Source organism: Eleginops maclovinus, chromosome 4 (genome assembly GCF_036324505.1).
Source record: "Eleginops maclovinus isolate JMC-PN-2008 ecotype Puerto Natales chromosome 4, JC_Emac_rtc_rv5, whole genome shotgun sequence".
In the NCBI taxonomy this organism is placed as follows: Eukaryota; Metazoa; Chordata; class Actinopteri; order Perciformes; family Eleginopidae; genus Eleginops; species Eleginops maclovinus.
The window spans coordinates 13,460,872-13,486,723 of record NC_086352.1 but is presented as its reverse complement, the minus strand read 5'-3'; the positions used below and the strand labels follow the sequence as shown (position 1 = coordinate 13,486,723).

Below are 25,852 nucleotides of genomic sequence, written 5' to 3'. Positions count from 1 at the left end.
ATCTAGAAGATTAAATAAGAGGTTTTCTGAGAGATGGTTATCTGAACCAGCCAGACAACATGTGCAAATAAAAACAACAATCTACTCCTGATGTCCCAGGAACAACTCATACCTCAAAGTTAGTACAGGTTATGCGACTGACACACCGTAACAAGAGGTTAACTGTTATGAATGCATAAGTAAGCTCATTTTCTTGACGTCCTGACAATTAAGACCTCTGTGAGATACAGGCAGTTTTCATTGCATCCACACGAAAGGAAAGATGACTAACCGGACACCAAACATTGCCATATCTTGATATGACACATAAAAAGGTAGAAATTAGGCAAAAAGGCAGGGTTAAGTAATTAATAAAGATGCTTTAAATGATTAGAAACAGAAGTTAAAGCACTGGTGTGTGAATAAAGGTTTTGATGTACAAAGTAAGTATTTTCTCATGAGGAAATCAATTTTCCACAAAGAGAAAGGACCTCTTTGTCTATAAAACCGGGACTAAACAAATCAGTTTATCGGAAATGACGAATGTTTACTAAATGATTATTTAAGCAGACTGAGCGCAAAGAATAATTTAGGAAAAAAACAGATAGTAAACATTGACAATCACATATTGAGAGCGATGCCTCTAATCTAGGAAGAGCAAACACAGGCAGACAGAGCTTCAAATATTGATCGTCCCAAATATCCGACGTACTAAGAATAATTATGGTTTGCAACTGTTTTAAGAAATATGCCAAACCTCTCCAAACCCGCATAGGAATATTTTCTGTTCAAGTTATCTGTACATAACAGGCATGCACTCACACTGACCCTGAAAACAGTTTGTGGAAATGGATATTTTCTGATCACATAAAATAAAGCCTGCATTAAGCTCAGGACCAACACAACAGTTCCTGTAGAAATATTGCAATAATATTATTTTTTAAATCGTACCAGTATTCTGTGCAACATGTTCAACATTCTTCTGACAGTATATACAGAGGTGCACTGTGTTCCTTTACATGTTGCATATGCTACATAAAGTTAAAAATAGCTAATTGAAAACCCATAAACGTACAGTTTGGACTTTGAGTCTCCAGTGGCAGCCATGTCAGCTCACTGCAGAAAGTACAGTACAGAAAAGGGCAGCAACAGGAGACCCATGTCAAAGGTGAATAATACATAAATGCCCTACAGGGGACATAGTCTCACATTAAAAATCCAAACATTCATTCAGATTGATTAAGACATAATGTTTCATTCCAAGTAGTAGACCACAAAATGCTTTGTTCATTTTAAAATTTGTGAATTAAAAAAGTCAACAATAAAAAGCAACACTAGTGGCTGCAAAGGTTTGTAAAATGCCCATTGGCCCATTCCCATTGTGCAGTGTGTGTAGAGCATCTCTGAGCCCCCCCAGTTAACAAACTGTACATTATATATCCTATTCTTTTTCTAACATCTCCATGGATTGCAACTTATTTACTTTGTTCTTTTCCTTAACTGAGGGAGATGAGTTTTGGAAAAGTCGGTCAAAGTTCGTATCCAGTCACTGTAGCTCACTACCAGTAACTAAGGTATCACGGGCTGACAGCGCACGTGGGTTACCTTAGTTCAATAGGACACTTGAGTCACATTATTAATTTCTAAACTTAGCTCGAGGATGAATAACCTTTTTAATGTGGAGAGTGTTGATAGGAGTGTAGGTCAGTTCTTCCTCTTCTGTAAAGCACTCTCGTTCTCCAGTTATCCTCTTTCTCCTTGTGCCCTACTTTCACTCTCAAAGTCTTGTGGTAAAGAAAATCTCACCTAAGACTTTTAGGCTCAACGGACCTGGGGATTGTATTCAAAGAGTATTAAAAATAAAGTAGAGCAGGCTTAAAAATGCCAACAGTATCTGATGTAATATTAGCCAAATAGCTAACTCCACACAGCGCCAGGGACTGTAGCAGCTGCCTGGCACCCTCACCTCATAAAACATCGTCCCAGGAAGCAGCAGGGGCTTCAGTAATGCCTGCTGCTCTTTAATGTTGACAAACTGTTTGCTGCTATGACCCGGGGGCCAACCATTGCTGGATCTGAGATATCCCACTCTGTATCTGGGCGACGTAGAAGTCTGCGTTCCTGGAGAAGTCCTGACAGACGGAGGAGTGGGCATCGCCCAGAGCACAGTAAAGGGCGGTGCCACCAACACTGATCACTACGGTAACAAGACAAAGCAGGAAGAGCAGCAGGCAGGAGTCTCCGCCGCCAACATCTACAGAGGAAGAGAGAAAGAGAGATTTATTTGGAGAGGAAGTGGATCCATCATAAAGACTAGAAAAGTTGCTAAATATTAAAATGGATTTGTGCATTAAATGTAGTTTACTTAGACTTAAAATGATCCCTGCCAGTGGAACAAATGAGCTATTCCTATGTTTAATGAGATACAGATCTTTCATCTTAGGGAAATAACTCACCTTGTTCATAGCCGTCATCTGGGACTTTGAAGCGGACGCGTCTTTTGGCCGGGTTTTTGTCCGGTCGGGGCTCTGAGCTGCCGATCACACTCACGTCTTCCAGACAAACAGGACGCCGCTTTAATATGGAGACCAGGCCAGACGCAGGAGACACCTGACAAGCAAAAAACAAAAATAAAACAAAGATGTTAGGAAGTTCACACAATTACATGACATACAGGTGGATCTGGTCATCTTTATCTTCTTACACCTCACCAGGCATGTCCACCAGGTGTCAGCACATCACACCATCAGCAGCTTTAAATCTCACTATCAGTCCTACAGTACCAGGCACTGCTTCCCTTTGAGAGAAGTTATGCACATTAGACTTCCAACTATCATCCCAGGCTCGATGCAAAAGTGATAAAATGCATATAGGATCGCAAATGAACTTTGGCCAAGTGGTGCTAAACTATCGAGGTCAGGCAGAGTACTATCCGTATTTTGAAACACTTCACATTACATCATGTTTCCTTACCTTATCATCCACCTGCTGCCAGTTAATTCAACTTTAGATAGGAAGCAGTAGTTTTGTACAATGACCTTTGTACTATATTTGTTATAAGCAGTGAAATAAACACATCAGACACAATAGTAGCTATATATCGTTGGTTTCTTTTTTATGAACAGGACAAGCTTCCAATAAATTACGTTTTAATTCTGCACTATGAGTAGACCAATCGTGGGGATCCTAAATAACCTGCTACCTACTAAGAATTGCAGGAACTGCTGCTTGAAACATATCTCCAAGGCTGCACTACATCCTATATTTGATAAAGCAGGCCACTGTGGGCCTCAGTTCTTTTTGTCTCCGCACCAGGTACATCATTTATGTGTCTAGCTTTCTCTGTGAGTCATGTAACCAGCACTTAAAACCAACATTTTTTTGAAAATAAATACAAAAAGGAAGCTTTTATCTCACAGCCCAGAACACAAACATAATAAAACAACAACAAAGGAACCTCGCTAGACGCTGACGTCGCAGGTGCATGACATTTTCAGTTCCCCAACTTTTCCCTCATTACAGAAGAGTTTAATGTCACAGTGGCTTCCATATCCACAAAACTAATCTAGTCTAAAGTACAACAGTAAAAGCAAGATAATACCATTAGGGCTGCTCAACAGTGCACGGTTCTGTTTTCGTCAAATTGCCAGTTTTTAAGTGAGATAGTTATAATAGTATGCTAGACTTTCCGCCTGTGTTGTCTTTATCTTGTAGATAAAGTAATTCCAGAAGCAGTCAGAATGCATACCAGCATTTCTGCAAACCCACATAAATAACCAACAAATCAAATCAATAACTCGCTGAAAAGGTCAACAAGGTTACTCTCCCTTACTAATCCACAGTAGAGCAGGAAAATATACACACCTGCTGTACAGTGATGAGTTTAGCCATGTCGTCCAGTGAGGCTGCTTCACTGATGATTTTAATTTGCTCCACTTCGTACTCCTCCTCCTCATCTTCATACTCCTCCTCCTCCTCAGCCTGCTCCTGCTGCTCTATATGATCCTCCTGAGGGAGGCGGGTCTCCTGGGGCAGGCAGGTCTGAGCGCTCTCCTGCAGTCATAGTGAAACCCGTTAAAATCTTCTGATGATCCCTTTGTGTTGCTTTACTCTCTATTGAGCTGCTATAACAGCACTCTGATGGAAGCCATTAAAAACAATGCTTTACTTTTAGCTGTAACGTGACAGGGAGGATGTACCCAGGAAATAGTATGGAAAAGAAGAAGTGATACAATATAGTATGTAAATATAAAAAGAGGTACTAAGAATGAGCTCCAATCCTCACCACGCTTTTTAAAAACTTCTTGCAATGTAATCCTTTTTGAACCAGTAAATAAAACACAGTAATGGTAGTTTAACAGTGTCATTTCAGGCTAGCAGAGTTGAAAATAATTGATAAAACAAAATAACTAAACAGTAAACAACAGACTTGAAAATAGAAATTGTTTTTCTCTTAATGTAATTGGATTCTGTTCTGTACCTGGGTCTTCCTGTGCAGCTTCCCCTCCTCTCGGGCTTCCTGCTGCAGCTGTTGTACCTCCACCTCTGCCCCACTGACCAGAGTCTCCACTGGGAGAGCTTCCTGACACAGAGGAGCATCTCTTTTCTTCTGCCTCTCCTTTTCCTCTTCCTCTCCCTCATCCTCCATCTCTAAGACCTCGGCTGCCTTCCCCAGGTCACACTCCTCTTCGTCTTTTTTTGCTTCCCTTTCCTGTGCAGGACCTAAATCTCCTCCCTGCTGCTCTGCGGGCTTGGACTGATCCATTTCTCCAGCTGTAGAGGGGTGTAGTCCATTTCTAATGACTGACGTGGTCTGTTCTACCCCTCCTTCTTCCTCTCTTACCTCATCCCCGCTGCCTTGCTTGACAGTCAGCTGATCTCCATGAAAACACGCTTCCCTGCTCAGGTCTTCCCTCTCTATTGCCGAGATCTCAGGGGAATCGAGCTGATCCGTCAAATTAATGGAGGGTACGACTGGAGGGCTGATCTGAGGGGGGGAGGAGTTATGGCCTCTCGGCTCCATCCATTCATCAACCTGATGGACTGGTTGATTAAAAAGAGACACAGTGGGGTATGTATTAAAGGGTCAAAACGGAAAAAATGGTTTAAGGCATGAAAATACAGAAATAGAGCTTTAATATTTCTAATCCTAGAGGACATTTGGGCGTGCTCCTGACCTGTGAAAGAGTTGAAATATGCTACACGCTCTGTCCCACGTAGGGGCAGTTTATGTTTTATGTTTATTAATCACTCCAACCTTTGACTGACTGCAGGATGGAAGAGGTTAATTAATGTTTTATAAATTATTTCTAATCTTACCAAAGCAATTACAACCAAAATGCAGATGTTATATATTTTTTAAACATAAACTAACAACTTAAAAGGACAAATCTCCTTATCCGTGCAGACCGTCACATTCCTGTGTGTTTGTCTCTCTAACAAAACTACTGAATGTATCCATTTAACACATTCACACAGTATGAAACCATCCTAAATATGCCCTAATGTCTTAATTATTAAACATTTAACTAAATGAGAATCTACAAATTGTCCAAAAATGTAAATTGTTATGATTGATTTTTCCAAATACACTTTTTTTATGCCTTAGCCACATTTCAGCAAACCCCATATGAATTACATTACAGCTCAGACAATTATAAACTCACTCACCTGAGGAACTTGAAGGCAGCACACCACTTTCTTCAAATGTAGGCGTCAAAGTTTTCAGAGACGCAGTCTGTACACACACAGATACATACATGTAATGCACGCACAAACACTGCACGGTTTAGCAATGTGAAAGTTATGCATTATTTAAAATGTAACCTATGGCAACATGCACAGTAAAGAGAGGTGTGTATTTAAAATCAAATCGATGAGTCATTTGAAATCAAAAATACACATTCATTCTGCCTTCATCTATTTTGCATGTACATTTTCCCTGTCATACAAAGAAACAGACGTAGAAACAAATAAATGGCTAATGTCGTACCTCAGCATCTGTAGCGCCTGGTCTGCAAACGGAACAAAACACACAGTGAGATCGGGAGAGGATTGAACGTCTGTTCTGGGTTTTAGTAAATGAAGACGTGAAAGATGGGTGACCCTTCTCTACTCATTCAATCTAATATTAGCTCAAACACATTTCCCTGGCTAATACAACATATGCGTGTGTGTGAGTGTGTGTATGTGTGTGTTTGTGTGCGCGTGTGTGTTAAAAGAAGTGAAACCCTAGTAGTGTGATGGCTCAAATGTCTGAAAGTGCAGCAGCAGCAAATGGCCATATGTTTTAACTATCACTGCAGGGCGGGCACACACACACACACACACACACACACACACACACACACACACACACACACACACACACACACACACACACACACACACACACACACACACACACACACACACACACACACACACACACACACACACACACACACACACACACACACACACACACACACACACACACACACACACACACACACACACACACACACACACACACACACACACACACACACACACCAGGGTGCAATGTGTGGGAGGGTGCAAATCTGGCAGGTATAACAAACTATAAATATTGAAAATGTGATAATTTGTTACAATTGCATGAGCACAACCCACACACTCAAGGCCAAACACCACAGGCACACACACACATGCACACACACAAAAATTCATAATCACAGAAGCACAAAAGGAGATATCAACATGCAAAGAGGAAATCCCAATTTTTTAAATATTTCACCAAACAGGTCTTACCAACATAAATATAAAAAGAGTGAAATTTGGGTAAATGTTTGAATATGGAATCCTAAGTATAGTAAGATGAGAACATCGCAAAACATTCTATCTGTTTAACTCTTACAGAGGTTAAGGTTGGTATAGGAAGTAGAGTTTACAAAGTTAGCAAGTAAATCCAAAAAGGCGAAGTGAAGATACTTTAAATAGTGTGCAAACTATATATTTTCATGAATTTAAAGCCCTGAAGGAGTACAAACACATGCAAACTGACCGACTGTGTGTCTGGCAGATGTTCTTAAGGGTGTCCAGATGTTGGGTTGCCAGGTCAGAGGAAGAAGAACACTGACTCGCTAAGAGAAGGAGACACACACAGAGACACAGGCAGATAAAAAGCATTGTCACAGCAACGAGGAAGAAACTAAGAGCATGCTCTCCTGTAGGCAATACAATTATGAACGTAATGTAGGTCCATATCTCATTTCCTAAGGGAAATGATACGATCAATAAAACTTTATTGAGAGGATCCCATGTACGAGACACAGAAGCTGCAGTCATTCTGTTAGATAGTTTTATGATTATAAGCTGTGCATGTATACAATACAAGGAGGATATTGTAAAATGTGCAGCTGTTATCAAGTAGAAGACTTCATTATATTACAGGGGTACTCATTTTCCTAAGTGTTAGACTCATTCTTCTTTAGCATTTAGATTTAGAAACATACATTTCTATTATAACGAATAAGCATTTTGTTACACACACAAACATGTCCATTACGTTTGTACATCTGATCCATGTGTGCTGTGTGTGCACGGTTCTTACCCCACTGCTCTTGTAGTGCATTCAGGTTGTCCAATACTCTCTGGTGATAGAGTCTCTCTAGTTGGATGCAACATAATGCCCGCTGGTCTGAACATCACAGGTTAAGAAACTCATAAAAACACACACAAAATCCTCAGACACACACGACACAGGGAATGGTTCGCCTTAGGGAAAGGTCAAAAAGAAGTGAGGCAGACAAAATAGGAGGACTAAGAGAGACGGACGCAGGAGGGGAAGAGGGGAAATAGAGTCGGGCCAAAAGAGACAGAGGAAGAAAGCTCTCCAGGATGCAGTCGCTCATGTTTATGGATATGAGGCGGCAGAACACAATCCTTCTTTGACATGGCTAAATGCTTTCTCTCTCTCTCCCCGAGTAACCCTCTATACATGCATGAGATAGCTAAGCTAGCTTTCCTGTGACTTGTTATTTCTTCCATCCCTCTTTCCTGTTATTAAATCTGTCCAAACTTCCAATCCGTTCTCATGCACGCTCTCCTGCCTTTATCCCTCTATTCTGTTTTTTCATTGACTGCAAGTGTTATTCAAAGAGTGTCTCTTTCTGTGAGTATGCACTGTGGTGACAATCAATCATTTAAAACAGAAGGTTCTTTGGTTCAGAAACAAAGAACTTTTTGATTTGACGCTAAAAAGTTCAGCGAATCAGCATCTTTAAATGAATCATCAATGCAGTAAAAAGCTTTTTGTTGATAATCATTATTTACCTTGAAAATACCTGTAAATGCTGCAATATTTCCTCTCTGTTTTGGCAACATGCTGTGGTTTTATTTCCCGTCATGTTTAATCTGAGTATCTTTCCTCTGTGTCTTCTTTCTCTCTGACTCCTTTTTTCTTGTGAGCCTCTGGGCATTTTGTAGAAGCCAGCTCAGCTACCGGTGCTTTTTCTCTCACTCTGTTTCACCTTCTGTAATAATTACCCCTCTCTAGGTTCTCCTTATATATTCTGACACTTTCATGCTTCCACGTCCCTCTGTTCAGTTCTTTTCTTCTCTTTAAAATGTCACTTGATCTCTTTTAACCTCAGTGAGGCATCAGGTGATCCACTGAAACATTAGCGCGACAAGTAACCAATAAATTCTGAAGCTCTAAATCCAGTGTGTGTAAAACACTGGATTATAAAACATAGACAAGAAGAAGTTAGCCTAAGAAAAACACATGAATTGGGTTAGAGCACCCAACCTTAACACACACAGACCAACATAATGATAAGGATACAGTCTTTATGAAGGACAAAGGTCTCGGCAATCTGCAGAGAGAGAAAGGGAAAGAGACATTTACATTTTTGATAACGTGCATGACTTTAAAATAGTTTTTGGACATGATACACAACTCAAAATCAGTCAAAGAAATGTTAAACAAATCTGACAAAGCACAATAGAATATTTAGAGAAAAAACACCAATAATGAACATGGAAAGATCTGAACAGAGCTATAACTGTTCTGCTGCTGAAATGAGTTCTATAACCATTAACTATGACTATAACTATGTAAAAACAATATCTGACATAACATAACATAACAACATGGTTAAGAAAAGACATCCTAGCATTTAGGAGGGACAGAGAGAAAATAAGAGTGAGAGTGAAAAGCAAGACGGAAAGACGAGAGACCGTCGTAGACACTCTACCTCTCTTCAGCAAGTGTCGCTTTCATGCTGCTCAGCTGATCTCAGAACAAGAGAAGTGTGTGTGTGTGTGTGTGTGAGAGAGAGAAAGGCAGAGAGAGTGGGAGAGAGAGAGAGAGAGAGGAGGAAAGGAGGGCACAAAAGGCTCTCGCATTTCTAATGAGGTGGGGGGTGGTGACAACTGCATTGACCTTTATAGGCTACTGTACTGACGTGATTCAATGTTATGATCGAGGGTTTCCCCCTGAAAAAAGGTGACAACCGACACTAGGAAAATGTATTTTGGCACAGTATGATTGTGAACTGAAACCATTTTAAATTAAAGAAGCAACACTCACAGTCAGTTCCATGTGCTACACCTGATCTCTAAAGATGAGCATAACTTCAGCATATCATATTCACTGTTTTCAATGTAGTGGTATTGGAAATTCCCTTGAGTGCTGTCAAATGCAGCCAAAAAAGACTGCAAACGATTGACTTTGATCAGTGGGTTAAGAATAGACCTGAACATGTGTACTTGTTTTTTATCGTCAATGAAAGTGAGAAGCTCCTTGCACTTTATATTGTCAAATTAAAACCGGTAGGGGGTCAGCAGGGTTGTGCAGCGTTGTGGGAATGTAACTAAAAGGCCCATTTGTGTGACGTCATGTTGTCAAAACAAAACACTACAAATAGACTTCATACTTCAGCAGTATTGTTGTCCATCAGAGCGTGTCAGTGATTTCGACATTTCCAACTGCACTTGAAGGTAGCTTCATTTCCCAGCAGCTAGATTAAAAAGATGGAAGGACTGTGTCAGCTGATACACTAACTCCTGGGCAGATGGGGAAAAGTTTTTTTAACCACACTTTTTCGTGCTACTAAAGTTTGGTTACCGCTGCAAAATGTGGGGTTGTTTACTGCAAACGCTCACACCCTGGTTACTCGATTGACACATGACGTTGCGCTGCGTTTCTATAAAAGTCTGTTTCAAATTTCCACCTGTTTTTGCGGGGGATCCCCTGCGGTGCCGGATGGCTAATATGAAACACACTAACCTGCCTCAAATGAATGAGAGTTTGTACGTTTTGCAGGATCACCTGATTTTGCCTTATACTTGCCCCCCCACACACACACACACACACACCTGTTTGCCTTGAAGAAAGCATAGCTCAGGTGTGCCTGGTGGAAGCATATATAAATCTTACTGACTGAAATATTCACACACCCTGTAATATACATGTTCATTCATGCAGGTCTGCAGAGTGCATGTGGCTTATGTGCGTACATAACTGTCTTTGTACTAGTATACAGACGCTGAAGACACCCATGCCTTCAGGTACAAAGTGCCACTGCGATTATAGGGTTGATTGGATAACAGTGATTTAATAACTTGTGCGAGAGCTGACATTACAGATACTAAAATGACTGAAAGACAGCAAGAAATAACACTTAAAGAAAACATTAAAGGGAATAAAGTCTGCTCAAGTGAGTGACAGACAGAAAGAGTGGTGATAAGCTTGTGGTATTTTATATAATATGGCAGGAATATAACAGGGAGCTTACCTGGTGAAGGTACTGTGGAAGGTGGGAGTCATCTCCTCTTTGTGCCAACTCCTCCAGAGACTTCAGCAGTGCAGAGCTCGGAATAGGCCCTGTGGCGCAGGTGGACTCTGACAAACTGGTGGGCACTGGTGTGGAGGTAATCTGTTTCCAACAAGAGGTCATAGGTCCTGTGGTGGTAGTGGATTCTGTACCTGCAGTCGTAGGCTGTGTGGTAAAGGTTAGGGGTCCCGTAACTGAACTCAGAGGGGAGGAAGCAATGGAAGTATTAATCCTCGTAGTGTAAGTAGTTCCTGTAAATGCCTCTGAGGTAAGATATTCTGTAGGGAAGTTAGTATTTTTTGCTATTCTGTCTGCAGCTTCTGTGATACATGTAGTCCCAGGTGGGCAGGTGTCTGAGGTTAAAGTAGGAGTAGTAGAATCAATAGGCCCCATGGTGAAGGTGGGTGCCAGTGTAATGGACCCTGTGGTGGAAGCAACTGATTCAGAGTTATGAACTTTGATATCACCCTGGCTCTGTTCCACTCGACTGATGGAATGTACAGTTTGTGGACTGACCACCAAAGGGGATGTAGGCTCTGGACTGGTCCCGGGGCTGAAGGGAGTCTCCAGCAGGCTGCCTACAGAGGGAAAGAAGACAGCAGCAAACAGAGAGAGAAGATAGAGAAAGAATAATTAGGGGCACAGCGAACGTGCTGCAACAAGATCCTTCACTTACAGCTGTTTAAAACTCCCGAGGACACAGGTGTATAACAGATGTTACAATTTGACGATTAGATTTAAAACAAAATTGAGAAGATCATGTCAGGTGCCAATTCACCAAATTGTTCTTATACGTATAACTTCTTCTATAAATTATTGTATTGAAGGGAAGGTAGATAGGTTGCAGCAACAGTTTAATTTAATTTACAAAGAGAGCAGGAAATCTCCATATTTTAGAAACTGAAATCCGCATTTTCTGAGGTTACTGCATGAAAAATAACTTTCATGATTAACTGATTAGCGAAATAAACCGTGTTGAGAAAGGCTACAGAGCTTAGTCATGGATGACTGTGTACCTCGCACAAGTATGCATGTAAAGAATTCAGAATTGGGCAGTGAATGTTTGTGTTTTTTATCTAATGTTATAAGTTGTATAGTTGTTCTAAAGGTTAGCTATTTTTAAGCTCAACAAATACCTGTCTTTTGATAGAACAGGGCACTTGAAACCAAAGCAAACACAACTTTCACTCTCTGTCCTTACATTGCTCCTTCTTTGAACAGCCCCACTGCAAGTTCATTATTACTCTTGTAAACGACTGGGTGGAATAAAATCAAACTAAATGTAGCTTTATTATCCAATGAAGCAAATTGATCAGTCAACATTGGTTTAATGGAAATATGCGGTATATATATCTCGCAAATAAACGAACAAAAAGTATCTCAATTACATTTAGGTCACTGCTGACAACCATCAGGCCTTATTACACAAACCTCGTTAACATACAGATGTAACTATGGGAACTGTGTTAAGCTAACATTTTCACAAAAGCTTATACACTGTTTGTCCCATGTGTGACATCACTGGAGAGACCTAGAACACAATTGAATGCTTACCAACACAGCAACTATTTATTTTGTGTGTGTGTGTGTGTGTGTGTGTGTGTGTGTGTGTGTGTGTGTGTGTGTGTGTGTGTGTGTGTGTGTGTGTGTGTGTGTGTGTGTGTGTGTGTGTGTAAACAAAACATGTAAAAATCTGTTTGCTGTGTTTCACTCCCTCAATCTCAGTCATTCATGTGATCAGAATGATATAATCACTGTCGTCACTCTGACCTCAATCCATAATGCTGACCACTTAAAAAATAATGGCAAAAAAGGCTTTCCAACAGTGAGTAATCCAGATCCTGACCAGGGTGTTGCCCTCCACTACACTCTGTGAAAGCACTGTTGATAGATTAATATTCAGTCAGTAGTTGTGAAAGTGTGAACTGTTGTTTTACTATCACTGCACTTTTATACTATTTAAGATGGTTTGATTCTATGAAAAAACAGTATGAGCTGCTTTTGGTTCACTGCACTTGGTTTTACTGACTCTACTGAATTGGACAGAGAGTGACTTGTTGCTATTTAAAAACACTGAAGCAAAACTGTAACATCCATGGACCAATCAGCCATACGTGCCACCTAGTCAAACACATAATTGCTTGTTTGCAGACTCATAAACCAGGATGTAAGCACTATTAGAAACATAGGTGTGTGTACCTGGTTACAACACCAATGGAAACCAACAGTGCAAAGAGAGGTTCTGTTTTCAGTTTCCTTTAGTTTCCTTTTGCAAAATCACTGAGATCTTAAGCTATTTGCGTGTGTTCATTCATAATGTGCTCAGCTGTGTAGCCGTTAGCTTGTTGTGGTTTTCTACTGCCTCTAATTGGCCAACAAATGTACTACAAACAGCAAAAACCAACAAACAAGGATTTTACAGAGTACCGTGTGTGAAAGTGTTTGTCTATGGTTGTATATGATGTGGTTTTCTCATTCATGTGTGTATGTTCCCTACCTGTTTCTGAATAGGAGGAATCAGTCATGGGAGACTGGCAGCGCATTTGACAGCTCGATTCCTCTGATTCTTCCTCGTCTTCTTCATCTTTCATCACCTCATCAACGTCTTCTTCCTCGTCCTCTCTGCCTCTTTCTGTGCATGCTACCTTTGCCTCCTCCACACACTTCCCATTGTTGTTGACTGTGGCTTTTTGTATGAGCCCTCCTTCCTCTTCATTTTGTTTCTGTGTGTTTGCCTCGTTGAGATTTTGAGTTTGGGCGTTGAGATCTTCAGATTTAGGAAGGTTATCACAGAGGTCAACCTCCCCCACCTGAACTTGTGACATTACTCTGTCTTTCCTCTCAAGCTGGTCTATGAATAAAACAAAGGATCTGTTTATTCAATTCCATTAATATGATTACATTAAATTATATATTTCAAACTCTTATGAATATCTTTTTCTGTTGATTTCATAAACACAGGTCAGCCTTTTTAATTATCAACAACTTTTAGTTTAATATGTTGAGATTATATTATGTGTTCTGCTTTAGTGAAATGTAGACACTCACCACCATGATCCATTGGGCAACACCCTCAAAACGTTTGAGCTTTCAGCATGAAGGTCAACACAGCCTATTCCGCCACCACCAGCCCTTCTTCAAGCCTGCAGAGATAAGAAGAAAGAGACAGAAAACAGATGCATATCAATAACAGAAGGCATGACAAGACAGATAAAGTCAGACTCCACTCAGGTGACAGGGAGACTGAGAAAGGGAAGGTATAAAACAGGTTTAGCATCATTCCCGAGTTGTCAAACAAACCCTAAGGGTTAAAGAGACCTTTTTGTGTTAAATACTCTCGAATAAAGACCTACCAACAACACCTTGTACTGCAGTGTAATACCACAAACAAATGTGTTGATGTACACCGTAATTTGACATGGGGATTTAAGACAACTTTCAACAGCTCTTAAGATACAGCCCTGACTATAAATAAGAGAGGAAAATACAACAAAATAAACAACTGAACACTGTGTACAAGTCCTTAATGTTTAGGATATCACCAACTAAACAGAGACTTAGTTTTTCTCACCTATCCAAAGAAGAATCAGCATCTACTTGCTCACAGGATTAAAGCTCAAATGCAATATGTCCAGTCCCCCCTATTACATACATCCAGTCTTGATATTGTAAACTTCTACACAGTGCAATCCAAAACAACAATAACCTTACAAACTACAGCATCAAAAAAGGTTCTCGAGCTGAATCAACACTCTGACAGATAAGAGGTTAAGCTTCTCAAAGATAGAATTTATTGCAGGGCGGTTGCACTGGACTGCAGTAGTGTAAAGTGGTAAATCTGTGTACAGCACAAATTTTAACATAATACTGTCCCGGTTTTTCTGCATCAATGAGCTAATTGCTCTGCTTGTAACCCTGTTTATCATTATGCAAAACTAATTTAAAAAGAAAAAGCATCCACAGATAAATATCTTGGTTAATTAACAAACCAGCACGTAAGTGGGAAACTATAGGATGATCTTCCTTTAAGGTTGCATAACATTTAGATACATTTTAGGAGACTGACAACACCCTATGGATATGGTTTATGAATATGAATATATATATATATATATGAAAAATAGGAAGCTAAGTTTGCTTTCCAGATATGAACACAAGATACAAATAGAAGAGAGTGTTGCCTTGCAGTTTCCAGGCTCTTATTGTCCCTCTGGAGGATAAAACAGTCCCTGCCCATGACAAACAACTGTGATATTAAAGGCTGATGCACAACAACCTCCTGTTTGTACATACGTGTTACTGTCCTCATCATACATATTTTTTTAATGATTTATCTGTGTTTTTTTTAAGTATTCATCCCCTGCAGAGTCATCTGTCTATACAACCATCCATCCTCTTCTCTTTTTGTCTGCACACTACTCCATGGGGGACAATGAATAATGAAAGACAGAAGAAGGGACCATCAAGACAAAGGGTGGAGGGAACTGACACTGTCCAGTGAGATGCCAATGCAAAGACGTCTAACATATAGCAGTGCTAAAGACAGGCAGAAATATAGCTAAAGCTATATGTCAGGTTATTTGTACATATAGACTTGCTTTTTAAATAGCTAAACTTACTTTATTTCACTGGTTTAATCACTGAAGTGTCAAAAGCAAGAAAAAGCACAAACACCTCTGTCCTGTTTCCGAACCAGTCTTACATTAAGGGGCAAGCTCTAAAACGACAACATCCACCCTGCAAATCAACACTGACTGCTTTGTACTCCACTAAATGTATATCAAATATTATCTCATATTCACATTATAAACTAATACAATATTTAAATAAAAACATACATGAACCAGATTTCGAGGAGAAGTATACAGAGTAATTAAATTAGCTCTACATTTACCATGAGTGACGAACACATGAATGGCATTACGAACAATAAATACTTTTACTTTTGCAACTTTTACTATATTTTGATACAATACCTTTGCACTTTTACTCATGTTAGATTTTGTATGCAGGAATTGTATTTGTAAAAATAGGTATACTATTTTCTATTCTAAAAATCTAGCAAAATATCAAATGAGACGTAGGCTAGAATATTCGCAGTAAATGTGTACTTTCAGTCCTTCAAAGAGGTGGGGCATTGGTGTTGGCTAGATCACTAGTTAAGGCCAGAAAGTCCATACGTTAAAGCTAACGTGTTAAAATGTGCACAGGGGGTTTGACTTAAAAGAAAGGTCACAACTTTATATCTTTACCGCAGGTTATGGTAACATTACCTTGGTGACCCGAGCAAGTCAAAACACGCAGGTGACAGCAGTCATTTCCACCATGACACTGGTTGCTAGCGACGGTTAATGAACGTTTACTTATTAAGTATTTTGATGAACAGCTAGCATGTGACGTTAACGCTCACAGGCAGATTAGCCTGGTCGCTATCGTTACGGATCATGCGCATTGTTGATTTAACGATATTGATAAGATTCTGTTTCATCAAATTGTCAAATCCTTTGAGCAGCTAAAGCTAACATTAAAGCTAACTATTATCCATAAACACGTAACGAAACAGCAACACCAAACGCTACGGCAAGCAATTAGGTAGCGCTAAGCTAGTCGATAGGTAAACACATCTGGCCACCACAGCAAGGAGAAAAACAAAAAAAATACACATTTACTTTACAGAAATGCGCTAGGTTTTAAATTATTAGCTAGTGCACAAGGTCTACCACACAAACAGTGAATCCATTACTTACGGTTAAAAAGGATGACTGAATGTAAACAGCTGTGGCATCAGACTATTTGCTGGGGATGTTGTTGTACTGACTGAAGGTGTTTCCGACAAAACAGACAGACAGGGGTCGTTACAGTAAGTCGTTACTGTCAGCAGGCCTCTGCTGCCTCTGCTGCCTCTGCTGCCACTGCTGCCACTGCAGCTGCTGCTGGGAGAACGATGCACTACCGCCATCTTCTGCTTCAACCATGTCAGTACCATACATTTTGTAAAAAATGATGATTGGATTTTTTTCTGCAGCAGCATTAACGATAATGCAAACAATTTAATCCAGTGCATTTTCTTTAACATTAACTATTTCCACTTTATGGTGTTTGCAAAGCCATCTTTTTGCATACTGGAAGTTCTAGATAATAAAATACTGTTTGTAGTGTGGACTCCTTTAAATCCAAACTGCAGTCTAAAAATGACAGATACATATTCATATAAAAATGTGATGGCAATTTGGGTTGTTGGCTTATGTTGCCACTCCACTGCCAATCAACCATGATTAAACTACACCCACACTTTCCAGACGAAACTGAGTTTTTGAGTGCTGAATTGCTGCTTGACAATTTGATGTTATACAGACTTGAAATAAAGTTTTCATTGGCTTTGAGAACTGGAACTGGTAAGTTTCTCCTTGGTGTTGTAGTCTGCCTTTCATGATTTGGTATCATTATCTGGATATAAATTGAACACAGCCCTAGCATACTGTTGGTGGATTATTAACATTGCGCTTAACAAAATGTTTGTGCTTTATTGTTTAAATTAGTTTCACTGTGCTGTAAAAAGAGTTTTGTTATCAATGAGCCAACACATTGCAATTAGATTTACCCCTTACTAGTGAACAAGCTTCAGCACCCACAGAGGGATGTGGGTGAAGTGTGATATGAGTTTATTTTATATTTTACAACCAGGAGTATTTTCCTAAGAGATGCACTTCATTTCTCAGATTCAACAAGATTAGTAACTTTGTTTTTAACAACCCTTTCTTTGTTAATTGTGGTGTACTCTAAGAACAGACTAAGGTTAAAAAGCAAGACAGTAACAGTTCCATTGAGCTGAGTGTGAGAATATGGGAAGAATGTGGGGTGTTAAATAAGTATGATCCAATGATTCCCTCTTGTCCTATCCAACCTTCATATATACAGTCTACAGTATGTATCCAACACAGGGTTTGTTGTTATCATCATTATGACAGCCCCGAGTTCACAAGTGAGGATAAACCTTGGGATTTTTCTATGGTTTTGTTATTGTCAACAAACCACAAAGTATGGAGTCAAATCGTCTCCAAAGTGTTATACTTCCTAACTAATGTCTAAAGCACTTAGCTCCAAACTCATTTGTCACTTATGAAGACAAAACCCCTAAAAACGAGTCAGTTTTCAATTTCTTTTTTTGTATGATAATCAATAAGATCTAAAGAATTTTGCCAAATATGTTGTGTGCTAGTGAGTTCTTTAGTCAGTAGGATGGTGTATGTGGAATTTACTTAAAAGAAATTACAGTGCCCATGTTCATTGAAGGAACACCCAATGCAACCGTGTGTGGTGATGTGTTTAAGAAGTCAGACAACAATGTAACATTATGGCACAGCAGATTAAGATTTATTTGACCTCGGCTACACAGACAACATTTGTGAGCAGGATCAAGTCATTGTGGGTTGAAGTGTTTTCATGGGATTTGATGACAGCAAGCAGTGGTAAACACAAGCTAAACGTTCAAACTGAATGAAAGCACATTGTCTGAAGAAGGTTTTTGAGTTTCAGAGTGGTTGAAAAGCCACGGTGAACATTTTTCCAGTTTCTTCTTTCCGAACAGCAGCATGATGTTCCATAAGGCCCATAGCGTTCTGGTTATGGCACTTGAAGGTTTTGAGTGAGTATCAAATACAACAGGCAATGGCCTGTACTGATCGCAGACAACTTTCAGGACAAACTGAGAGCAGTGGCCTCACAAAGGTAGTGTCTTTTTCCACCACAAACAATGTCGTCCCAGGAGTTCAACCAATGTTTTTCCCCGATTACTTTTGGCGGGACAATCGCCACACAGTCTTGTCCTGCTCTGTCTCTGTCCCAGGAGGCCATGGCATTGTTTGGCTCATCCTTCTTCCAATAAATGACCCTCCATGTGACCTTATTGCCATCGACCCAAAGATGGACGCCCTCCTTCACCATGTCCTCCAACCCGATCCACGCTGAAAGGAAGCGTTCTTCAGGGTGCTGGTGAACAAACTGAAATGTCATGTTGGTCAGAAAGGCCTGGTCATCTGCATTTAAAACCACTGCCAAGTCTCCCCCATCATCAATACAATTCCTGCGAGCCTTTTCCCACTTTTCTTGGCCTTTTGGAAGGATGTAGCACCGTGAGGCATGCTCAGCCCAGCCAGGAAGGCAACGGGAACACTTCAGTGTGTCCTTGTCGCAGAGTTTCCAGAGGAAGGACAGTCTGTTCGAAAACAGGATTGACTTTTGGAGACGATTTTCTGTTTCCAGCTGTGTGGTTGTTTGTTTTTCATAGTTTAACACCTGGCGCAACTGTTGGCTGTCTGCAGTCAATATTTCTATTGTGTTCAATGACTTGTTCCAATGCAGGTTCAGCAAACTATTCTCCTCACTCACAACGTTAAAGCTTTTCAGGGTTTTATTTAGAAATGTGTCCAGTTCTTTGTTCTTCAGTTGCAAATCTTTTTTTTCTTGCAATGTGCTCTTTAAGAAAAGGCTTAGCCGGTTATTTTCTTTTGAAGCGTTATTCAAGAGCAGGATGAAGTTTAATTGTGTTGCATTTAGGAGCAGGCTTAGCCGGTTATTTTCTTTCACACTATTATTCAAGAGCAGGCTGAAGTTCAATTGTGTTGCATTTAGGAGCAGGCTTAGCCGGTTATTTTCTTTTGAAGCGTTATTCAAGAGCAGGCTGGACTTCAATTGTGTTGCATTTAGGAGCAGGCTTAGCCGGTTATTTTCTTTTGAAGCGTTATTCAAGAGCAGGCTGAAGTTCAATTGTGTTGCATTTAAGAGCAGGCTTAGCCGGTTATTTTCTTTCACACTGTTATTTAAGAGCAGGCTGGACTTCAATTGTGTTGCATTTAGGAGCAGGCTTAGTCGGTTATTTTCTTTCGAAGCGTTGTTCAAGAGCAGGCTGGACTTCAATTGTGTTGCATTTAGGAGCAGGCTTAGTCGGTTATTTTCTTTCGAAGCGTTATTCAAGAGCAGGCTGAAGTTCAATTGTGTTGCATTTAGGAGCAGGCTTAGCCGGTTATTTTCTTTCGAAGCGTTATTCAAGAGCAGGCTGACTTCAATTGTGTTGCATTTAGGAGCAGGCTTAGCCGGTTATTTTCTTTCACACTGTTATTCAAGAGCAGGCTGGAGTTCAACTGTGTTGCATTTAGGAGCAGGCTTAGTCGGGTATTTTCTTTCGACAGCTTTATTCAAGAGCAGGCTGAGTTCAACTGTGTTGCATTTAGGAGCAGGCTTAGCCGGTTATTTTCTTTCGAAGCGTTATTCAAGAGCAGGCTGGAGTTCAATTGTGTTGCATTTAGGAGCAGGCTTAGCCGGTTATTTTCTTTCACAGCGTTATTCAAGAGCAGGCTGAAGTTCAACTGTGTTGCATTTAGGAGCAGGCTTAGCCGGTTATTTTCTTTGAAGCGTTATTCAAGAGCAGGCTGAGTTCAACTGTGTTGCATTTAGGAGCAGGCTTAGCCGGGTATTTTCTTTCACACTGTTATTCAAGAGCAGGCTGGAGTTCAACTGTGTTGCATTTAGGAGCAGGCTTAGCCGGTTATTTTCTTTCACACTGTTATTCAAGAGCAGGCTGGACTTCAATTGTGTTGCATTTAAGAGCAGGCTTAGCCGGTTATTTTCTTTCACACTGTTATTCAAGAGCAGGCTGGAGTTCAACTGTGTTGCATTTAGGAGCAGGCTTAGCCGGTTATTTTCTTTCACACTGTTATTCAAGAGCAGGCTGAAGTTCAATTGTGTTGCATTTAGGAGCAGGCTTAGCCGGTTATTTTCTTTCGAAGCGTTATTCAAGAGCAGGCTGGACTTCAATTGTGTTGCATTTAAGAGCAGGCTTAGCCGGTTATTTTCTTTCGAAGCGTTATTCAAGAGCAGGCTGGAGTTCAATTGTGTTGCATTTAGGAGCAGGCTTAGCCGGTTATTTTCTTTCACACTGATATTCAAGAGCAGGCTGGAGTTCAACTGTGTTGCATTTAGGAGCAGGCTTAGCCGGTTATTTTCTTTTGAAGCGTTATTCAAGAGCTGGCTGAAGTTCAATTGTGTTGCATTTAGGAGCAGGCTTAGTCGGTTATTTTCTTTCACACTGTTATTCAAGAGCAGGCTGGAGTTCAACTGTGTTGCATTTAGGAGCAGGCTTAGCCGGTTATTTTCTTTCACACTGTTATTCAAGAGCAGGCTGAAGTTCAATTGTGTTACATTTAGGAGCAGGCTTAACCGGTTATTTTCTTTTGAAGCGTTATTCAAGAGCAGGCTGGACTTCAATTGTGTTGCATTTAAGAGCAGGCTTAGCCGGTTATTTTCTTTGAAGCGTTATTCAAGAGCAGGCTGGACTTCAATTGTGTTGCATTTAGGAGCAGGCTTAGCCGGTTATTTTCTTTCACAGCGTTATTCAAGAGCAGGTTGAAGTTCAATTGTGTTGCATTTAGTAGCAGGCTTAACCGGTTATTTTCTTTCGAAGCTTTATCGAAGAGCAGGCTCAAGTTCAATTGTTTTGGATTTAAAAGTAGGCTTAGTCGGTTATTTTCTTTCGAAGCGTTATTTAAGAGCAGGGTGAAGTTTAATTGTGTTGCCTTTAAGAGCAGGCTTAGTCGGTTATTTTCTTTTGAAGCTTTATCCAAGAGCAGGCTCAAGTTCAATTGTGTTGGATTTAAAAGTAGGCTTAGTCGGTTATTTTCTTTCGAAGCGTTATTTAAGAGCAGGGTGAAGTTTAATTGTGTTGCATTTAAGAGCAGGCTTAGTCGGTCATTTTCTTTCACACTGTTATTCAAGAGCAGGCTGGATTTCAATTGTGTTGCATTTAAGAGCAGGCTTAGTCGGTCATTTTCTTTTGAAGCTTTATCCAAGAGCAGGCTCAAGTTCAATTGTGTTGCATTTAAGAGCAGGCTTAGTCGGTCATTTTCTTTCACACTGTTATTCAAGAGCAGGCTGAAGTTCAATTGTGTTGCATTTAAGAGCAGGCTTAGCCGGTCATTTTCTTTCACACTGTTATTCAAGAGCAGGCTGGATTTCAATTGTGTTGCATTTAAGAGCAGGCTTAGCCGGTTATTTTCTTTTGAAGCTTTATCCAAGAGCAGGCTCAAGTTCAATTGTGTTGGATTTAGGAGTAGGCTTAGTCGTTTATTTTCTTTCACACTGTTATTTAAGAGCAGGCTGGAGTTCAATTGTGTTGCATTTAAGAGCAGGCTTAGCCGGTTATTTTCTTTCACACTGTTATTCAAGAGCAGGCTGAAGTTCAATTGTGTTGCATTTAGGAGCAGGCTTAGTCGGTTATTTTCTTTCGAAGCGTTATTCAAGAGCAGGTTGGTGTTCAATTGTGTTGCATTTAGGAGCAGGCTTAGCCGGTTATTTTCTTTCACACTGTTATTCAAGAGCAGGCTGAAGTTCAACTGTGTTGCATTTAAGAGCAGACTTAGTCGGTTATTTTCTTTCGAAGCGTTATTCAAGAGCAGGCTGAAGTTCAACTGTGTTGGATTTAGGAGTAGGCTTAGTCGTTTATTTTCTTTCACACTGTTATTTAAGAGCAGGCTGGAGTTCAATTGTGTTGCATTTAGAGCAGGCTTAGCCGGTTATTTTCTTTCACACTGTTATTCAAGAGCAGGCTGACGTTCAATTGTGTTGCATTTAGAGCAGGCTTAGCCGGTTATTTTCTTTTGAAGCGTTATTCAAGAGCAGGCTGAAGTTCAACTGTGTTGCATTTAAGAGCAGGCTTAGCCGGTTATTTTCTTTTGAAGCGTTATTCAAGAGCAGGCTGAAGTTCAATTGTGTTGCATTTAGGAGCAGGCTTAGCCGGTTATTTTCTTTCACACTGTTATTCAAGAGCAGGTTGAAGTTCAATTGTGTTGCATTTAGTAGCAGGCTTAACCGGTTATTTTCTTTCGAAGCTTTATCGAAGAGCAGGCTCAAGTTCAATTGTTTTGGATTTAAAAGTAGGCTTAGTCGGTTATTTTCTTTCACAGCTGTTATTTAAGAGCAGGGTGAAGTTTAATTGTGTTGCCTTTAAGAGCAGGCTTAGTCGGTTATTTTCTTTTGAAGCTTTATCAAGAGCAGGCTCAAGTTCAATTGTGTTGGATTTAAAGTAGGCTTAGTCGGTTATTTTCTTTCGAAGCGTTATTTAAGAGCAGGGCTGAAGTTTAATTGTGTTGCATTTAAGAGCAGGCTTAGTCGGTCATTTTCTTTCACACTGTTATTCAAGAGCAGGCTGGATTTCAATTGTGTTGCATTTAAGAGCAGGCTTAGCCGGTTATTTTCTTTTGAAGCTTTATCCAAGAGCAGGCTCAAGTTCAATTGTGTTGGATTTAGAGTAGGCTTAGTCGGTCATTTTCTTTCACACTGTTATTCAAGAGCAGGCTGAAGTTCAATTGTGTTGCATTTAAGAGCAGGCTTAGCCGGTTATTTTCTTTTGAAGCTTTATCCAAGAGCAGGCTCAAGTTCAATTGTGTTGGATTTAGGAGTAGGCTTAGTCGTTTATTTTCTTTCGAAGCGTTATTTAAGAGCAGGGTGAAGTTTAATTGTGTTGCATTTAAGAGCAGGCTTAGTCGTTTATTTTCTTTCACACTGTTATTTAAGAGCAGGCTGGAGTTCAATTGTGTTGCATTTAGGAGCAGGCTTAGCCGGTTATTTTCTTTCACACTGTTATTCAAGAGCAGGCTGAAGTTCAACTGTGTTGCATTTAAGAGCAGACTTAGTCGGTTATTTTCTTTCGAAGCGTTATTTAAGAGCAGGCTGGAGTTCAATTGTGTTGCATTTAAGAGCAGGCTTAGTCGTTTATTTTCTTTCACACTGTTATTCAAGAGCAGGCTGAAGTTCAATTGCGTTGCATTTAAGAGCAGGCTTAGGTGGTTATTTTCTTTTGAAGCTTTATCCAAGAGCAGGCTCAAGTTCAATTGTGTTGGATTTAAAAGTAAGCGTAGTCGGTTATTTTCTTTCACACTGTTATTCAAGAGCAGGCTGAAGTTCAATTGCGTTGCATTTAAGAGCAGTCGGTTATTTTCTTTCACACTGTTATTCAAGAGCAGGCTGAAGTTCAATTGCGTTGCATTTAAGAGCAGGCGTAGTCGGTTATTTTCTTTCACACTGTTATTCAAGAGCAGGCTGAAGTTGTATTGTGTTGCATTTATGAGAAGATTCAGTTGATCATACTCGCTTTGCAGAAGAGTGAATTGTTGCTTCAGCTGATGGTTTTCAATTTGCAACTTGGTATTCTTTTGCGCAAAGAGCGCGCCGGTCACTGCACAAGTTAGCACCAGCACAATCCCAGTTGTAACGATTTGCAAACTGGATTGCAATCTCTTTAGTAAGGCGTTTTTTGTTTTTCCTCTGCCAATTACAGCTTCAACGTCTGCTATCTTTGCTTCTTCCTCCCCTGGATCTTCACCTCTAAAGGAGCATAAAAAAAGAAAAGGATAAACAATTCAACATTATTTCTACAACAAGGTGGAGGGGGAATCCTCTCTTGTAGACTGAGAAGCTCTGATAACTACAGTTCAGCGAGGACTCTGGGTGTTGGGATAGTTAACTTTAGTCTGAGTTATCTCAGTTGGTCTCAAACGTTTTGGTCACCAATTATGTAAACAAATATTTCCAAGGCACACCTTTAAAATATGTTTTAGTTCTGAAAAATGACAGAATAATAAAAAAAACAGGTATGAAATCATTCCAATGTATACTATAGGGAAGAAATACAAAAACCCAGTTTGAAAGGGAAGTGATTTGTAAAATGTGAATAAATAAAATGCTTCTCAGCAGAGGGGGAGAGGAGGGGGAGAGGAGAAGCCCTGAGACAGATTCAGGAGCCCACACACTCAAGACTATAAATCAACCAAAAAATATAAAATAAACAAGTTGAAATGATTTGTTATTGGCTGTGGTATTGTCTGTGACCATATTCTAATGATGTTATAAATGATTTAAATATATACATATTTTTGTCTATGGGAGTTGAGACTTGTATCCTACTGAGTTACTTCCCACCTCTGATTAGCAGACTATAACTTCACATATTTTTTCCAAAAATCAATGAATCTTTGTTTTTACCAAGCTTGTTTATAGCCTGTAAGCTACCGTCAACGGTATTTTCTCTTCACTAGTTCTGCTAAACTGATCTTAGCCATTTAGAAACCCTGCACTTCACTGCTGTGTTATTACTGACTGAACTAACCACAGGCTCTTGTAGTGTCAACATACTATTAATGTCCTTACCTTGGGGACACCTGGATGTCCTCCAGGTTGATCATGTCGTCTTTGTTATCCATTTTTTCTGGGTTTTCTGTCTGTCCACAAGTACTCTTCAAGTACCAGATTAAGAAAGTACTGAGTGTTTTAACGATATATTTGTCTGATGATAGTATCCCTCAAAGTGTCCAAAGCAAGATTATATTCATGAGTCAAAAGCTTAAGTCCAACAGTATGGAGCTCAATCAGGGCCAAAAGTGTTGACCATTCAAAAAAAAACAATCTATTTGAAAGTTCCAAGGTTTATCAGGAGCTTTAAAAAATTACAATGAAATATTCAAATAAATATAAGTCCAAACTTTTTTCAGGCTATTTTGATTCAGTTCAGCAATCCTTTTTAATAAAAATAAATGTTTTCATACTTCCCCTTAATACGTATGGGTCAATTCAGAATTGTGGGTACATTTTGAGTTTAGACAAGAGTGAAAAAAAAAAGGTTTTTTCTGTATTTTTTTCTTTTCATTTCTCAGAGAGAATACTTTATATTTTACTCTTCCAGTATTTGCCACGCTTAATCATGTAAGAATTTAAATATTTTAACAGATAATCGGTGAACTAAGAGTAAAATCTGTCAACTCTGTTATGGACAAAGTGGGTTGAATATTTATTGTACTAAAATGCAATACATGTTTAAAGAGAGAACATTTGTCCCTATATCAATTAATTAAAACTTAAGCTTTCTAGGATTAATATTATTTTTTCAGGAGTTAAAACACTGAGACGTTTCATTGAAAAGTTGCCAAGGGCCCTTTCATTTTCTCATAATTATAGATTTAAAAATTAATCAAATGCTTAGAAATGTCCTGTAATGAGTAAGTTAGTCATGACACATCTTCTGTTTT

The 25,852-nt window shown here is 39.7% G+C and overlaps 2 protein-coding genes across 3 annotated transcripts; both read right to left on the bottom strand.

Annotated features, from left to right (window-relative positions):
* Nucleotides 1–339: 339 nt before the first annotated feature.
* On the bottom strand, nt 340–16,686 carry cnsta (consortin, connexin sorting protein a). Of its 2 annotated transcripts, XR_010165610.1 has the most exons (14): nt 16,526–16,686; nt 13,827–13,921; nt 13,276–13,629; nt 10,740–11,356; nt 8,786–8,816; nt 7,553–7,639; nt 7,004–7,082; nt 5,972–5,993; nt 5,650–5,716; nt 4,460–5,022; nt 3,844–4,032; nt 2,436–2,589; nt 1,946–2,233; nt 340–1,809 (listed from the first exon to the last, which is right to left on the bottom strand). XR_010165610.1 is itself a non-coding variant. In XM_063881333.1 (13 exons), exons 2-13 carry the CDS (start codon nt 13,837–13,839, stop codon nt 2,025–2,027), a joined length of 2,385 nt encoding a protein of 794 aa, XP_063737403.1. In that variant the 5' UTR covers nt 13,840–13,921; nt 16,526–16,686; the 3' UTR covers nt 340–2,024. The 2 variants fall into 2 exon arrangements, 1 of the variants encoding a protein (XP_063737403.1); XM_063881333.1 differs by having other exon boundaries at nt 340–2,233.
* Nucleotides 16,687–18,193: 1,507 nt separating this feature from the next.
* LOC134862869 (C-type lectin domain family 4 member F-like) lies at nt 18,194–25,030 on the bottom strand. Its single transcript, XM_063880970.1, has 3 exons — nt 24,978–25,030; nt 24,107–24,155; nt 18,194–19,865 (listed from the first exon to the last, which is right to left on the bottom strand). The coding sequence occupies exons 1-3, from the start codon at nt 25,028–25,030 to the stop codon at nt 18,474–18,476; spliced, it is 1,494 nt and encodes a 497-aa protein (XP_063737040.1). The 3' UTR covers nt 18,194–18,473.
* Between the last annotated feature and the right edge of the window lie 822 nt (nt 25,031–25,852).

Excerpts from the sequence above, each read along its gene's own strand:
- cnsta (XM_063881333.1), bottom strand. Across the intron at positions 7,640-8,785 it reads CTTTGTCCTTCATAAAGACT|ACCAGCGGGCATTATGTTGC; the intron begins GTATCCTTATCA and ends TGTGATGTTCAG. Across the intron at positions 2,590-3,843 it reads AACTCATCACTGTACAGCAG|GTGTCTCCTGCGTCTGGCCT; the intron begins GTGTGTATATTT and ends TTTGCTTGTCAG.
- LOC134862869 (XM_063880970.1), bottom strand. The coding sequence starts at position 25,030 with ATGGATAACAAAGACGACATGATCAACCTGGAGGACATCCAGGTGTCC. Across the intron at positions 24,156-24,977 it reads GACATCCAGGTGTCCCCAAG|AGGTGAAGATCCAGGGGAGG; the intron begins GTAAGGACATTA and ends ATGCTCCTTTAG. Across the intron at positions 19,866-24,106 it reads AGATAGCAGACGTTGAAGCT|CCTGCTCCTAAATGCAACAC; the intron begins GTAATTGGCAGA and ends TAACCGGCTAAG.